At 43.2% G+C, this 14,853-nt stretch overlaps 2 protein-coding genes across 3 annotated transcripts in view; both read right to left on the reverse strand.

Moving 5' to 3' along the window:
• Nucleotides 1–8,703, reverse strand: part of PHF10 (PHD finger protein 10) — an 18,298-nt gene extending 9,595 nt beyond the window's left edge. The window contains exons 1-7 of one of the 2 annotated variants that reach the window (XM_080999829.1): nucleotides 8,461–8,703; nucleotides 5,293–5,399; nucleotides 4,414–4,544; nucleotides 2,691–2,768; nucleotides 1,986–2,119; nucleotides 1,717–1,866; nucleotides 453–562 (exon numbers count right to left, since the gene is read on the reverse strand). In XM_080999829.1, the coding sequence (XP_080855955.1) occupies nucleotides 453–562; nucleotides 1,717–1,866; nucleotides 1,986–2,119; nucleotides 2,691–2,768; nucleotides 4,414–4,544; nucleotides 5,293–5,399; nucleotides 8,461–8,688 (938 nt within the window). In that variant the 5' untranslated portion in view covers nucleotides 8,689–8,703. Of the gene's footprint in view, nucleotides 1–452; nucleotides 563–1,716; nucleotides 1,867–1,985; nucleotides 2,120–2,690; nucleotides 2,775–4,413; nucleotides 4,545–5,292; nucleotides 5,400–8,460 lie in introns of both variants that reach the window. The other variant, XM_080999828.1, reaches the window with a different exon arrangement.
• Nucleotides 8,704–10,471: 1,768 nt separating this feature from the next.
• Nucleotides 10,472–14,828, reverse strand: DYNLT2 (dynein light chain Tctex-type 2). Its single transcript, XM_080999838.1, has 4 exons — nucleotides 14,688–14,828; nucleotides 13,652–13,861; nucleotides 12,439–12,597; nucleotides 10,472–10,690 (listed from the first exon to the last, which is right to left on the reverse strand). The coding sequence occupies exons 1-4, from the start codon at nucleotides 14,766–14,768 to the stop codon at nucleotides 10,580–10,582; spliced, it is 561 nt and encodes a 186-aa protein (XP_080855964.1). The 5' UTR covers nucleotides 14,769–14,828; the 3' UTR covers nucleotides 10,472–10,579.
• Nucleotides 14,829–14,853: the final 25 nt, after the last annotated feature.

A 14,853-nucleotide genomic window follows, 5' to 3' on the forward strand; every position in this document is an offset into this window, starting at 1 on the left:
TGGAGTGACACAGGAATGTTTTCTCATTTGTTAAAATCCTGATCCTCTGAATCCAATCTAAAGTCCATGCTGAACAAGGCAATTCTTATATTTAGTTATTCTATATTTATAGAGAGAGGTAACCAAGCCAGGTTTGCCAAGCTTGCCCTTTAAAAGTGTGTCATTCCCTTATATATATTTGGGGGTTTTTATTTCTACAAGCTACATTTTCCTAAAGCAATAAATAATTAGTGCTTGTTTGCTTTTCCCACCACTTTTGCAAGAACTTTTCCTTTTGTGTCGTGACTTTTAGATTACAAGCCTAAAGGCAGGGACTGTTTCATTACTGATATTTGCAAGCTGCTCTGACAGCCTTTCCTCCCCATTGGCTGAACAGCACAGTAAAATGCTTTCAAGAAAAAAAACAATCAGCTACAGCAGAACAAATGTTATTTCATTATTTTTACAATTACCTTTTATAGTACTCCTGAAACTGGCCTGGTATGAGAGACACTGGATAAGGACTAACCTTTGTCCTTTCTGTAGGTAAAATTTTATATTTTCCTTGAGGCACCTGGATAACCTGGATTAACAGAAAAAATAAGGAGCTCATTTCCTACATTTAATGAAGTGGCTTGCTTTTCCAAATGATCATTTAGCTAGATTCATTGGAACTATGAAATTTCTGTTGCCAACTCGCCCTCATGCACAATGCATCGTATAACCTGAGATTCAATTCCAATAGATTGGATAAAATTACCAGATCTTCCATACCCCAAGGAGTGGATCACATCCCAAGGAGTGGATCATGCAGCTACTGATTAAAAATTCTGTACAGACGGTGAGGCATTAGTATTGTGTGCACCCCCAGGTACATGTTAAATAATGTGACCTAGGCTGCATGTATCTACATATATTTATGTGTTTTCTGGATCACAATGGTATGGCATATGCATATTGTGTAGGAATATCTGTAGTGTGACCCTCCATTCCACATCCCAGAATTTTGCTGTGTAATTGCATCAATCAGCCTAAGAGGGGATTAGGGCAAGCAGATCCATACTCCTAATCGCTTTACACTGTGGCCGAGGGGCAGGGAGAGGGGAAAGAACATGGTCCAAGTTCCCCACTCTGTGTACAGAATTAAGGTTCAAGAAACACACCTGAAGTGGCAGTTTTCCTATGTGCTCCCATAAAATAAAATAAAATTCCTTATCTTTTCCATCAGAACAGAATACAAAATAAAACATAAAGAATGAATATTGCTAAAATGCATTCGTGATCTGAAACGCTGATTATTCCATTTTCATATTTATTTTTATAAACAAAAAGGGAGCAATTGTACTGGAAGTGAAGCAATATAGGGATGGCAAAACCTTGTTGTGCATCTCAAAGCATCAAGAGTAAAAGAGGGTGAGCTCACAGTGATTTCAGTCTGGAGTAATTCAAAACCCAATCAAAATAATGTTTCACTGTTGTAAACCAGTGGTGACTACTGGGCTACTCCAGAGGGCAGTGGCAAGATCTGAGAAAGGCAGTTCCCTGCTCAACCAAGAAAAAAACTGGATAAATAACTTCCAACTGTATTCTCTCTCCTGAGAAATATCTACTGAGGTTTAAATAAAATGCTATATTTTCCAACACCTCCCCCCTCCCCCTCCCCCAATCTGGCATCTTTACTATAGGTAACAAGAAGCTACCTATAGTCATTTGAGCAAAAAAGTTAAGCCATCCTACATGTGTCTGTAAATCAAAATAGGCCCTTCTTTCTTCCATTCGTTCCCGGTTTAAGTTGCTGTTGAACTCGGCGGCTTTCTTGGCAGCTTTCTTAATGTATTCTGGAACTTTACTTGCTTCAACTTTCTGTGTGTTCTGCTGTTGCATTTGCTGAAACAGATTTTTTTTCCATTAGTTCACAAGCTGCAGAAGCTATCTATCCCAAAAGACATTTAATACGTTCCAAGATTGTAAACATCTTCACAAATAAATTTGGAGACAGAACTTACAGAATACTCTTTATAGTGATCGGTTATTCGCTGGCGTTCTTTTTCTTGAAGTATGACAGAGTACTCAGCATGTTTCGCCGGGTATTCTTTAATCATCAGATCAATTACTTCATCACTGCGTAAGGCTGTGAGACCTAGGTTACATCAAAAAGTCACTTGTGCAATTTCATTACAATATAAGAGACAAAATTAAGGGCTTTGGGGGTTTTAGTTCTTTTTAAAGATTTGTAGCCATCCTAACTTAGAGCATCAGTGCAGTGCAAAGTGTGTGTGACAATTGCACAATGATTCACCCCACAGAACTTCGGACTCAAGTTCTGACATCTCCTGCTCCAACTGCTGTATTGTTTTATTGTCTATTTTAATTATGGATTTTTACATTTTATATTAGCGTAACTGATTTTTATATTTTGAAAACTGCTTTGTAAACTACTGGTCTTAAACAGTTACATAAATTAATAAATAATCATAATATAATCATAAGGCTGAGTTAAACATATTACATATTTTCACAGTTTATTCCCAATCTACTTTAAGGAGCAATGAAGTAATAATCTTTTGAATAACAGTTTCCACATCTTCACAAGTTTATTGTTAAAAAGGTAAAAACTGAATAATGTGTCCTACATTTCACTCTCTTGGAAATGTTTACATACTTCATTTTTTTAAATAGGAAAAAGGAAAAAATGCCCATTTTGTCCTTACCTAAGGTACACTGTGTTTCTGTAATGACATTTAACTCTCTGAGGTAGAGTTTCTCTTTGTGAGATAGATCTCGTCTTTCTAAATCTCCAGGAAAAGGGAGGAAACGTAGTAAAAAAGAAAGTGTAAAGGATTTTTGCAACCTCTCCAAAAGCACAAAATAAATATAGCTGTGTTACAGTTAAATTTCACTCAAGTACTTGTAATAGAAAGTTACTGCTTCTATCACAGGAAACAATAATAAGATAATCCATGCAGGGAATATTATGCTTTTTGCCTCTACCAAACCTGAGAAGCATGTTGGGCCGGGGGGAGGGAAGTCACTACTGCTTTCCCTAGCCCACCTTTTCACCAAGTCAAGAACAGGGGCAAGTCTACTTATACACAAAAAGTGAGAATGTGCTGCAAAAAGCCCCCTGCTCAAATTAAAGGCATTCAAACAAGTTGCAACAGAAAAGATGTGAGTGACTTGCCCATTCATATGTTGTGCTTTTTCTGCAAAGTATGAAGCATGGACTCATACATCATCTATGCAGCAAAATGCACAAGTTCCAAGAATATGTGGTGCTCCCACATCTGATCATAAAGTACCGTATTTTTCGCACCATAGAGCGCACCAGACCATAGGGTGCACCCAGTCTTTTAGGGGGGGAAATCAAGAAAAAAAATATTTCCCCCCCCCAGCCCCAAAGAGCAGCGTACAGGCTGCACACAACCACTCCCTGCCAGAGGGGTTGCACGCAGCTATGGAACAAGCCAAGGCAGCGAGTGGGATGGATCCCACTCGCTGTTTTGGCTTCCCCTTTAGCCCCGTGCAGCCTCTACCTCCTGGGAGAGGCTGCGTGGGGCTAAAGAATCCATAGCCCCGTGCAGCTTCTCCTTGCAGAGGGGCTGTGCGCAGCTATGGAAGAAGGCAAGGCAGCGAGCGGGATGGATCCCGTTCGCTGTTTTGGCTTCCCCTTTAGCCCCGTGCAGCCTCTCCTTGCCAGGAGACGCTGCGCAGGGCTAAAGAAGCCATAGCCCCGTGCAGCCTCTCCTTGCCGGAGGGGTTGCGCGCGGCTATGGCACAAGCCTGCATTCGCTCCATAGGACGCACACACATTTCCCCTCAATTTTTGGAGGGGAAAAACTGCGTCCAATAGAGCGAAAAATACGGTAGGTGTGTGATTCCACAATTGCACAGGAAGTACAATCACTTTTGCTTCCTTTGTTGCTGCTTATCCTTCATGCTCACAGTCATGTTGAGAGGAATGTCCTCATTGTTCCCTTATTGACACAGAGGGAACCTGAGGTTGAATGACAGTAACTGGCTCAAGACTACCAGCAACAATCTGCGGAAACCAAACAACTGAAATGTTCATTACTGTGAATAACAAAGAAAATATTATCTCGATTCTTTTTATTAAAGGGTTTAAAAAATGAACAGAATTGCTTAAAAGCCTCATCTTTTCAAAGTACCCCAAGTCAGGCACTCAAGACAACAGACAAACATCACAAAAATGACATTTTAAAATGTAAAACGTTTTCATAGATATCAATGAAAAAAGAGACAAAAACCAAATGTGCCATTCTCATATAATACATTCCCAAAGGAAGCTGAGGAATTCTGTAGTCAAGAGCAAAATAATAGGAGCCTCAATAGTCCTAGATGAAAACACATTCATACATCCTCATGGATGCACATTTGATTTGTAACACTTCACATAAGGATTTCTAACATTAATACCTGGATATTTTCGCTTAAAGGAGGTCACGCCCAAGTATTCACTGACTTGCTCTTGAAGCATATAGTATTCTCCAGTTTCATCAGGAGGCCATTTGTACTCTATCAGGTTTTCAGCTGGAAAGTAGCTAAAGCTAAACACATAAAGATCAAGCTTGAAACAATCAGTGTTCAATTAATTAATTAATTACTTCTTAAATTTATAATAATTTAATTATACGTCCTTCACCCGTAGATCTCAGAGCAGTTCACAACATAAAACTACAAGATAAAAATGAAATACATAATGAAAACAAGAACAAAAAAACAAGCAAACCAATAACCCTGCAGTCCACCGTCCATCATTGTATCCCACATACCATTTCACTTGCTCCATAGAAGGATTATTAGTTTATTTATTTAAATTGTTAACCACCTGGACACGCTTCAGGTGGAATTTTTATTTTTAGAATATAAATTTTAAAAACTGCCCTTTATTTCATGGACTATGTTCCAACTGTTAGATGTTAAAATGCCCCGTTTGCGGGTTAGTAATGGTGTCCTATAATATGCTGCTTCTTTTTATAAAAAAAGAAAACCCCAAATTTCGACTTTCTAGGTAGAGTGAGGCAACTAAATAATAAGAGGCACAGTTCCAGTGTACCTTTTTGAGAAAGAAAAGTACTTACAATCTATTTTCAAATTCCTATAGTGACCATCTCTGACTGCATGAATACAAAATTTCAGAGCTCTAGTTCATGGGGAGTTACCCTAACAAGCTTGAGGGTAAGCAAGTGAGGGTCAGACATATATTTCCTATTTCTATTTAAATGATCTGGAATATATTGGGAAAGGTTACATACCGTATGCATCTAGAGAAGAAAAAAACAGAATGCATAATACCTAAGGTCTTGACTTGAAGTTTCACAACTTCGTGAGCTGTCCCCTGAGCCCATGCGTCGTCTTTTTGATGGTTGGCTGCCATCGTTTGAATTCTCTTCTGTATCATCCTACATAAAGAGCAAAGCGACAAATGTCGAAAAGCAGAGCTCCCAGGACTTACAACACATACTCATCAGAGACCTAGAATATAATTATTCTGGATTTTAAGGCCCTAAATCAAGACTGAGGAATGACCTGCCCATGGCATAAATCCCCATCCAGTCTGCATCCTCTCCTCAGCCTCAACCCCTCCTCCCTGGCCCACAATCAGCGGGTGTCTCTTGATGCTTCATCTCCCTTTTTCTGACAGAAATGTTCAGGAAGCAAGCTCACCTGAGAACTGCCACTTCATGGCCCTGAGCAATTTGAAGCAGCAGTTCCTGAAGCTGGGATGGTGGAGAGAGGCAGGGTGGCCCTACCCACTACCAGAAAATGGTTTCCAGCAGATTACCACCACCCCGCCCTTGAAACGAAGCCCTTGGCAAGAAGAGAAAAAAGTTTCCTGGCTTCCGCTTTAAATAGTTTAGGATCTGACTATTTGTTTTATTTATTTACTGCATTTGTAAAGCCATAACAGATGCTCTCTAGCTAGCTCACAAAGACAAAACCAAAGATTAAAGTACAGTACAAAACTATTAAAAGAGTAATAAATTAAACAACTGAAACACAATTTTAAAAGTTCAGAATTCAGTTTTGAAATGCTCTCCAACTCCAACAATTTATATGTTATTTGTATTCCAATTTGTATTCTATGGAATTACAATCACTACAATAAACAGAAAAATCATTATGTGGCCTGCCAAGCCCACCAGCAATTTTCAAGTTGTCTGTAGGGAAAGAAGTTTGGAAACCACTGTTCAAGAATCTGTGATAATACAACAAGGTATGCTGGGGTGAGAGGGACTTCTTGGATTAAATGCATTTTATGGGATCAGACTACAGCATATATCACTGACAGTGTGAGATATAATTATTTGCAGAAGCTGAAAATATGCTGAAAGTATCATGCTGCCCCCAAAGGGAATGCTATATGATATTTCAGTAAGACTAAAATCCTAAATATACAAGCTGGAAAAGAATCCCATCAGTGGGACTTACTTCCAGTAAACAGGCTTGCAGAGGTAGATAACCATATGGGAAAGATAGCAACAAGAGAATCTACTATGTATATGAAAGTGAATTACCAACACTAGAGAGACCAAGAAACAAAACTCAGGATAGGGCTATGTAGATGAACAGGCAGGTTGGGTGCTTAAAGTGGGGAGGAGCGGTTACCGCCAGAAGCAAATTTATCTGCCACCCCATGGTGTCCCCCCAAAGACCCTTTAGTTTCTCCTAAGTGAACACGGCCATTCACTCCTGTAGGGGAAAATACAGTGGTGCCTCGCAAGACGAAATTAATTCGTTCCACAAGTTTTTTCTTCTTGCGAGTTTTTCGTCTTGCGAAGCACGGTTTCCCATAGGAATGCATTGAAAATCAATTAATGCGTTCCTAGGGAAACCGCCTTCAGACCAGGTCCGGGGACAGTCTGTCCCCCGACCTCTTCTGAAGGCTGGGGGGGGGGGGGGGGACAAGGGCTTTTCTTCCCACTGCCAGCCTTCAGAAGGCTGTTCTGAAGGCTGGCGGTGGGAAGAAAAGCCCTTCTTCCCACCTCCCGCCCCGCAAGCTCCGGGGACAGGAGGGCTTTGCTGCCGACCGCCAGCATTTTAAAAGCCCCTGCTGTCCCGGGGCGATTTTAAAATGCTGGCGGGCGGGAGCGAAGCCTCCGCTGTCCCAGGGAGATTTTAAAATGCTGGGGGTCGGCAGCAAAGCCCTCCTGTCCCCGGAGCTTGCGGGGCAGGAGGTGGGAAGAAGGGCCTCCGCTGTCCCGGGGAGATTTTAAAATGCTGGGGGTCGGCAGCGAACGCTTCGCTCCCGCCCGCCAGCATTTTAAGATCGCCTGGGGCAGTGGAGAAGTCTCCGCTGTCCCGGGAAGGCAGGCGGGGGGGAGCAAAGACTTTTGCCCCCCGCCGGCCTTCAGAAGAGGTCCAGGACCTCTTCTGAAGGCCGGCTGTGGGCGAAAGTCTTTGCTCCCGACCGCCAGCAATTTAAAACAGGTCCCCGGAGATTTCCCTATGGGCTTTCGTCTTGCGAAGCAAGCCCATAGGGAAATTCGTCTTGCGAAGCGCCTCCAAAACAGAAAACCCTTTCGTCTTGCGGGTTTTCCGTCTTGCGAGGCATTCGTCTTGCGGGGTACCACTGTAAAGCACTGCATTTGTGATACTGTTGCAGTGAAGGCAAAACCTATTTTGACATTGCTGCCGGGGAATCCTAACAGGAATCCCACAGAAGGGTCCTATGGTGGAGGGAGCGCTCTATGCCACTGCCGTAGATCCTTTGCAATATATGTCCACTTTTTCACACACACATACACAACTTCTTCCATGGGAACATTTGCGAGCGAAATGTAAATGTCACGGAGGGGTTGTAACGTGGATAGACCAAGGGTGGGCAGGGAACTTGTGGTCCTCCAGGTGTTGTTGGGACTCCGGCTTCCATTAGCCCCAGCCAGCTTGGCCAGTGGTCAGGAATGATGGGAGCCCAATGCCATTCGGAGGATCGCAAGTTCCCCATCCCTAGTGATGTAGTCATACGCGCAGCATCAACTCTTAGTCCCAGCAGCAGTACAGCCTATAGGCTCACGATGCGGATGATGAAGGAACCTCGCCAGAAACCGAGCAGCTTCAGATCCAATGCGATCCTGGATACAGGAACCACTGGATTCCCCTCCGCGGGGGCGAAATAAACACAAAGCGAAGGAGACAGCGAAGCGGCAACTTCAAGGAAAGCGCTCCTGCCCATCAGCCTTGGAGGGGGAGGCTGGGGGCGCAGAGGCTTTTGGGAGACTCGTCTCCAAGGCAACGGCAGGGGCGGAGGCTCCTTTCGTTTCCTCAGGGATGAGTCCGGGGCCGGGGAGGCGGCCGAGGCAACAGGGCCGCTCGGTCGGTCCCTGCCGAGAGTCCTTCACAACCTGCCGTTTCTCGCCGGAGGTCGCCCGTTATTTATTTATTTATACTCCCGCCCCGGCAGGCCATGTCGCCTGAGAGAGGACGGCCGCCTCCTCCTCCTGCTATTGCTGCCCCGCTCACCTTGAGAGACTGGGCTCCAGGCGTGGCCGGGTCGCTGTCACACACCCGCGGGGACAGGACGGCCGCCATCACCAACACCGCCGCCGCCGCCGGCCACGGACGGACTGGCGCGGCTAGAGAGGCTCTTTGTCCCCGCCCCCCCTCCGGTTTTTTCCTGGAGTCCTGCCGCGCCGAAGGACAGCGCCACCTGCCCGCCTGGAGGTGGTAGCGCAGCCGCCGTCGTGACATCAGCCTCACCCCCGTTCTCTTGGCTCTTGGGGGCGGAGCCTGTGAAGCAGATGCGCTCCCTTCGCCGCCTCTGCCGTGGGTTATTGGACCAGGGTCCAGAGTTGAATCGTAGAATCACAGAATTGTAAAGTTGGAAGGGAGCCAGAGGGTCATCTAGTCCAACCCCATAGTTAGGATCTCCCTCGTCCCAATGTTGGCATTGATTTTTATTTCACTGCTCCCTTAGCACTTACAACCCTTTTCTCCAAACTGTTATTGATGTTATTAGTTTGGATCAAGCCTGGCTTGCTATGGCCCAATTCTGGCGTGGGGGTTCCCTCCTTCCCTTTCTCACACCTCCCACCCAGCCATGACCCCCACCATCTGGAAGGGCCCCCCAACTTTTAGGGGAGCTTTTTCTGGAGGACTGGCCAGGGGAGAGAAGGCGGTGCAGGGAATTCTATTTCGACAGCCCCTCATTTCTCAGGAACCTACTTATTTTATGTTGTTATATTGGACAGGTGGCAAAAATTGGCCCTTATATCCCAGTTCAAGGACAGAGATTTGCAGGAGGTATGCTGTTTATTGTGACCAGAGTGGATGAGACACTCATGGTATCGACACAAAATTAAGCATTTAGTGCGGCCAGTCCTACAACATGGAATGCCCTCCCCATGGAAAATCTTATGCTCATATTTCTAGAGACTATTTCTAGGGTCACCAGGTATTTTGATGTGGTTAGACAGGTCCTTAGGATTTTATATTTGCTGTATATAATTTAGATGTATATAAACATTTGTACAAATATATTTTTAAAATGACATATTCCTATGCATAACTCTTGACATACTTCCATGTTACTTTGTTGCATCAAAAGCAACAAAAAGTATTTTGGCACCTTAAATCTATGAAATGTTTTCTAGCATAAGCCTAGAAACCAATATTAGTTAAATATGTCACTAATTTGGCACCAGTTCAGACTCCTTGTGTACTATAGTGGTTTGCACCGTATGGGTGCATGGGATAGTTACAGCCATTTCTCACGACAAGGTGCACAGTAAAGCAAATGAAGAACATAAATAGGTTTTCTTTTAATCAAAAAATGTATACAAACCATGCAAAAGAGGAGTCAGCATAAAAAGTGCACAACTAGAATCAAGTTTTGTAACTGTTTTCTGAAAGGGCTCGGCAAGCAGCAAAGAATTCTGTTGTGAGTTTGGGGTCTGCATGATGCCTGAGTCCCTACTAATTTTGGGGTTCCCAGATCCAGCAAGGGGTAAAATCTAATGGAGGATTCCATGGTTGAACTGGGCAGGAAGTTCCTTTGTGAGAGAATGGCCATAGTCGCCACTTAAGGACCACCATTACTATAACAAAAGAAGTGATTGTGCCCTCTGGGCAAATGGGGGACATTTCCCCCTTCTTCACCTGGCTTGTACTTAGAAGGACAGTAACCAGGGTAGTTGTTTGTGAGCTGAGAGCTAGGAGCAGGCAGAAGATAGAGAGACACAGCCATGCTTGATTTCTGCTGGAAGCCAAGGCTGTGACTGGGAGAAGCAAGACCTTTTGGGGTGTGAATGCTGTGAGCCCCTCCATCTTAGGCTCAGGTTGTATAGATATGTAAATAAACTATATATCATAAAGACACCACAGTGTGCGCTGTCTCTCATGCCAAGGAAACCAAACCCTGGTAAGTGCCTGGAACCTTGTACCACTCAAGAGATTGGGGTGACATGCAACAATACTATTAGTATCCAGGTTGTTGTAACATCCTCCTGTGAATTAAAGTCACTCAAACAGCATGTCTGGGGGGCGGGAATAACCAATATGACATTTATTTGAGCAAAATACAGCATACGATTGTATAGAGCCACAGGAGTGTTCTCTTATTACAGTGGTTGTTTGCGATAGGTCACTCATAATAGCAAGCAATGATCAGAGCTATTATAACAAAATCCTCAGTTTCATGTTGAGCTTGAACCCAGGTGTCCCTTGCAACATCCCAGACCCATCTGCTGGCAATCTAGAGTGGGGGAAAGAGAAAATAATTGACCAATTAGCTCAACAAGAAATTTGAAAACAAATACCTTTCTTGTAGCAGGAGATCTTGCACAAAGGATCAACTCCTTTACTGACTTTTTTAAAAAACCAAAATTATCTGTGAATTACAAGCACTACCATTTCAGAAGGGATCTTCAATAATTTCACCTGCAGATGGGTATTAATTTGCTTTTCCAAAATCAAGCTAAAGTAGTTTTAATAGCCCAAACAATCTTAAATTCTGATCACAGACTCATGGAATTATTTTGCAACATGCAGTCAAAATAAATGAATCTCTTGGCTTCCATATACAATCATTCGCCGTAATGGGCCTTACATTAACTGGAAGAACTGATCCAATGTGCATCTCTGGCTCATAGCTTCTGCTTTAACAAATTAGCTAAAGGAAAGGGCACATATCACACACTTTAGGGTAATTTAGAAAAACGCAGGGGAAAGACACCTTGACAGAAGTTTATGGAAAGAGTAACAGTACAGAGGGTGGATGTGGGTCACAGCCACACCATGCATTTAGATCACATCGCTTCCCCCAAAGAATCCTGGGAACTGTGGTTTATCTCTGCAGGAAACCATGTGTATGGTATGGATGTGACCATGGAGATGTTTTTCTCCTGCAGTGTGGAAGTATTTTTCCATATGGCATGTAATGAATGGAATTTATTTCTAAAATCGCTACAAGATGTCGGGATGGCTTAAAAATATATACAATACAAATTCATGGGGGCTACTAATGAGCAAGCAGCAGAGACTGGCCATCATCTGAATGCAAACTCCCAGATAGATCTAGCTAGCTCCTATTGGAAATGAAATGCTGGACTAGATGGGCTTTACTAATCTCGTAAAGTAACTTAATATTTCTGTGTAACTAGAGCATATCAACAGGTGATCTGTTTTAAATGTTTTAGGTGGTTTTTGGTGTATGTGATGTAAACCACTTTGATTCTTTTGGTGAAATGGTGGCAATTTTATAAAAAAAACCACTTATTTTATGTTTATTGTTTATTTCTTTACAAACCACACATTCATATAGAATATTACAAGGCGGTATGCAAACCAAAAACCACAGTATTTGCCAAGCACATCAGTAAGAGAGCCAGTGTGGTGTAGTGGTTAAGAGTGGTAGTCTTGTAATCTGGTGAACCGGGTTCACATCTCCGCTCCTCCACATGCAGCTGCTGGGTGACCTTGGGCTAGTCACACTTCTTTGAAGTCTCTCAGCCCCACTCCCCTCACAGAGTGTTTGTTGTGGGGGAGGAAGGGAAAGGAGAATGTTAGCCGCTTTGAGACTCCTTAAAGGGAGTGAAAGGCGGGATATCAAATCCAAACTCTTCTTCTTCTCTTCTAAGAGCTGGTTGGCAACGAGCCTTGGGTTTGAAAGGCCTGTCTGGATTATACATTTTTTAGAAGACATCTACAAACAAGCAAAAATGACTGCTGCTGAACCTCTATTGGCAAGAGCCCCACAAGGCAGAGCCTGCTGCACTAAAGGCTCAGCGCCTGGTAAAAGCCATTGGGGGGGCATGGGAGGACGACCACCAAAGGTGCCCCATCAGAAGACCTGTGCAATTAAGTGGGGAGCATAAGGAGACAGGTGGTCCTGATGCGCTCTCGTCTGAGATGCACTATTCGACACAGCTACGGTGCAGTGAAGGATTTCTTAAGCAGTTAGGTTTTGAGAGGGGGTTGTAACAAGTGTATTTCTTTACTCACATTTACTGACTGACCAGTCTTTTCCACAAGAAATACTTGGACCACATACTTGTAACGGTCATAGTTCAAATCCTTGACAGCTGCTAATAAATCTTCTGTGAGGCTTATACATATCATGGAGCCATTCTGACCAGCATATTTAAAATCTTGAAGTTTGCTCTATTGAGAATTAAACACAGAGTTGCCAGTATTCATATAAAAAACATCTCTGTTGAAATTTTACATTCACTTTAACAAATATATATAACGATAGTTCTCCTGCTAATGAATTTTACAATTTCTTTTTGTAATATTCATAAGTGAACACTCACACCCTAAATCTTGTACATTTTTGCAAACACAGTATTCAAATATTTTGTTTAGCTCAGTCAGTGAAACTACCTTAAGCAAAGTGTTCTTCCTAGAAGGTGTACTTCAGATTTTTATGCACAAAGACTTTTATTTTAAATGGAAAAGTCCACTACCACCTCCTGCACCCTTCCAGGTACAGTGGTACCTCGCAAGACGAATGCCTCGCAAGACGGAAAACTCGCAAAACGAAAGGGTTTTTGGTTTTTTGAGTTGCTTCGCAAGACGATTTTCCCTATGGGCTTGCTTCGCAAGACGGAAACGTCTTGCAAGTTTGTTTCCTTTTTCTTAAAACCGTTAATACAGTTGCGACTTGACTTTGAGGGGCAACTCATAGCACGCGGTGTGGTAGCCTTTTTTGAGGTTTTTGAAGACTTTGGTGATTTTTGAAGCTTTTCCAAAACTTTCCCAACACCGTGCTTCGCAAGACGAAAAAAACCGCAAGACGAAAAAACTCATGGAACGAATTAATTTCGTCTTGCGAGGCACCACTGTATTAAGATCAACAGAAGGAACTCTCTTGGTAGTTCCACAGCCCTCAGAAGTTCTGGTGGTGGTGGCCCAGAAGAGGGCATTTTGTAACCTGCCCTGGTTTTCAAATTCATGTACCTATTCTCTTTAGTACAAAGGTTGTACATAAACCAAGACAATTTGAATTGTTCCTTAAAATCAAAATGCATCATATTAACATATAATAAAAAAACTGAGACAGATACCTTTACTATAGCAAACAATAGTCTATTATAAACCATTTTGCATGGTCAAATAAATTTTGTGGCATTGAGCAACTGCTAGTAGTGAGTTTGTATACCGTGTATAAAGTTTAGAAGCAGAACTAGTGCGCCATAGCAAATCTTAACTCTACCTTTAAGATCTCTTCAGCTTTCTTCCTTATTACATGAGCCTCACATTTTCTATAGGGTTCCATTCTGTATGTGTTCGCATATTTTGGTCTTGCAAAACTAGCCTTGAACGCCAAGAGCTCATTTCTTGTCATATCTGTAATAGACTCATCATCTGGGTCCAAACCTGAAATGTCATGGCTTGAAGCTCTGTGTCTCCCAATCTGTGAAGGCTGGAATGCCCCGTAATTAATTTAGGAATCACATTATCACACTTTTAGGCTTCAAAATAATAATAATAATAAAGTTATAAGCATTATCAAATAATAAGGCAAGGTAACAAAATTGTTTATTTGGCATTCACTGTCAACTCTTGGCGAAAGTTTATCTTCAACGTATTTATCCAGAGTTTCCAACACTGAAATCAATGGGGAGCTTTGTTTGTAGCAGGCAGAGGTGGACTCAGGCTGCATACACACCCAGACCCTTCAAGTGTCCCTTATTTGCCAGGGACAGTCCTGTATTTACAGAAGCCATTTCAGTTTCTGATTTGATCCCGGAATGATCCGCTATTTTCATCAGAGAAATGTTGTAGGGTATGGAGTTATCCAACCCCCGAGCCATCTAAAGGCAGCCGTGTATAGGGAAGCCGCACAACGTTGCATGGAAGGCAGAACCTGTGGCGTCTCAATATTGCTAGCTAGCATCTCACTGACTCCACAATAAACACGTGTTAGCGTGTGGGTCGATCAGGACTCAAATCACCACTTAGCCATGAAGCTCACTGGGTGATCTCGGGGCTTAGAGGAGAACTATGTACGAAAAGTGAGATAACAATGCAATCGATCAATGAAGCTCATTGCCTGATCTCAGTGCTTAAAGGAGAACTATGTACGAAAAGTGAGATCAAGCGATCAATCAATGCAATCAATAAATATCGCAGTAGGGAAAGTGCAGGGAAAGCTCATTGTGCGGAGCAGGGGAGAACGTTCTGCCCGGGAAGGCTCAACCAATCAAGGCGCATGCGCACTTTGGACAGCCGCGCTCCCCGCCGCTTACCCGACTCAGTTCACTATGCTTCCTCGACGCCCCCGAGTGGTGAGAAGGGGTACTACTCAGCCTTTTCCTGTTTTTGTCCATGGCTTTGTCCGTATTCGCTCAGGCAAAACGGGGCGGGTCGGAGGGCGGCAGCCGCTCACAAGCTTTCCGACCAAACCGCCTGATA

The sequence above is a fragment of the Podarcis pityusensis genome, assembly GCF_964106645.2.
Source record: "Podarcis pityusensis genome assembly, chromosome: 3".
In the NCBI taxonomy this organism is placed as follows: Eukaryota; Metazoa; Chordata; class Lepidosauria; order Squamata; family Lacertidae; genus Podarcis; species Podarcis pityusensis.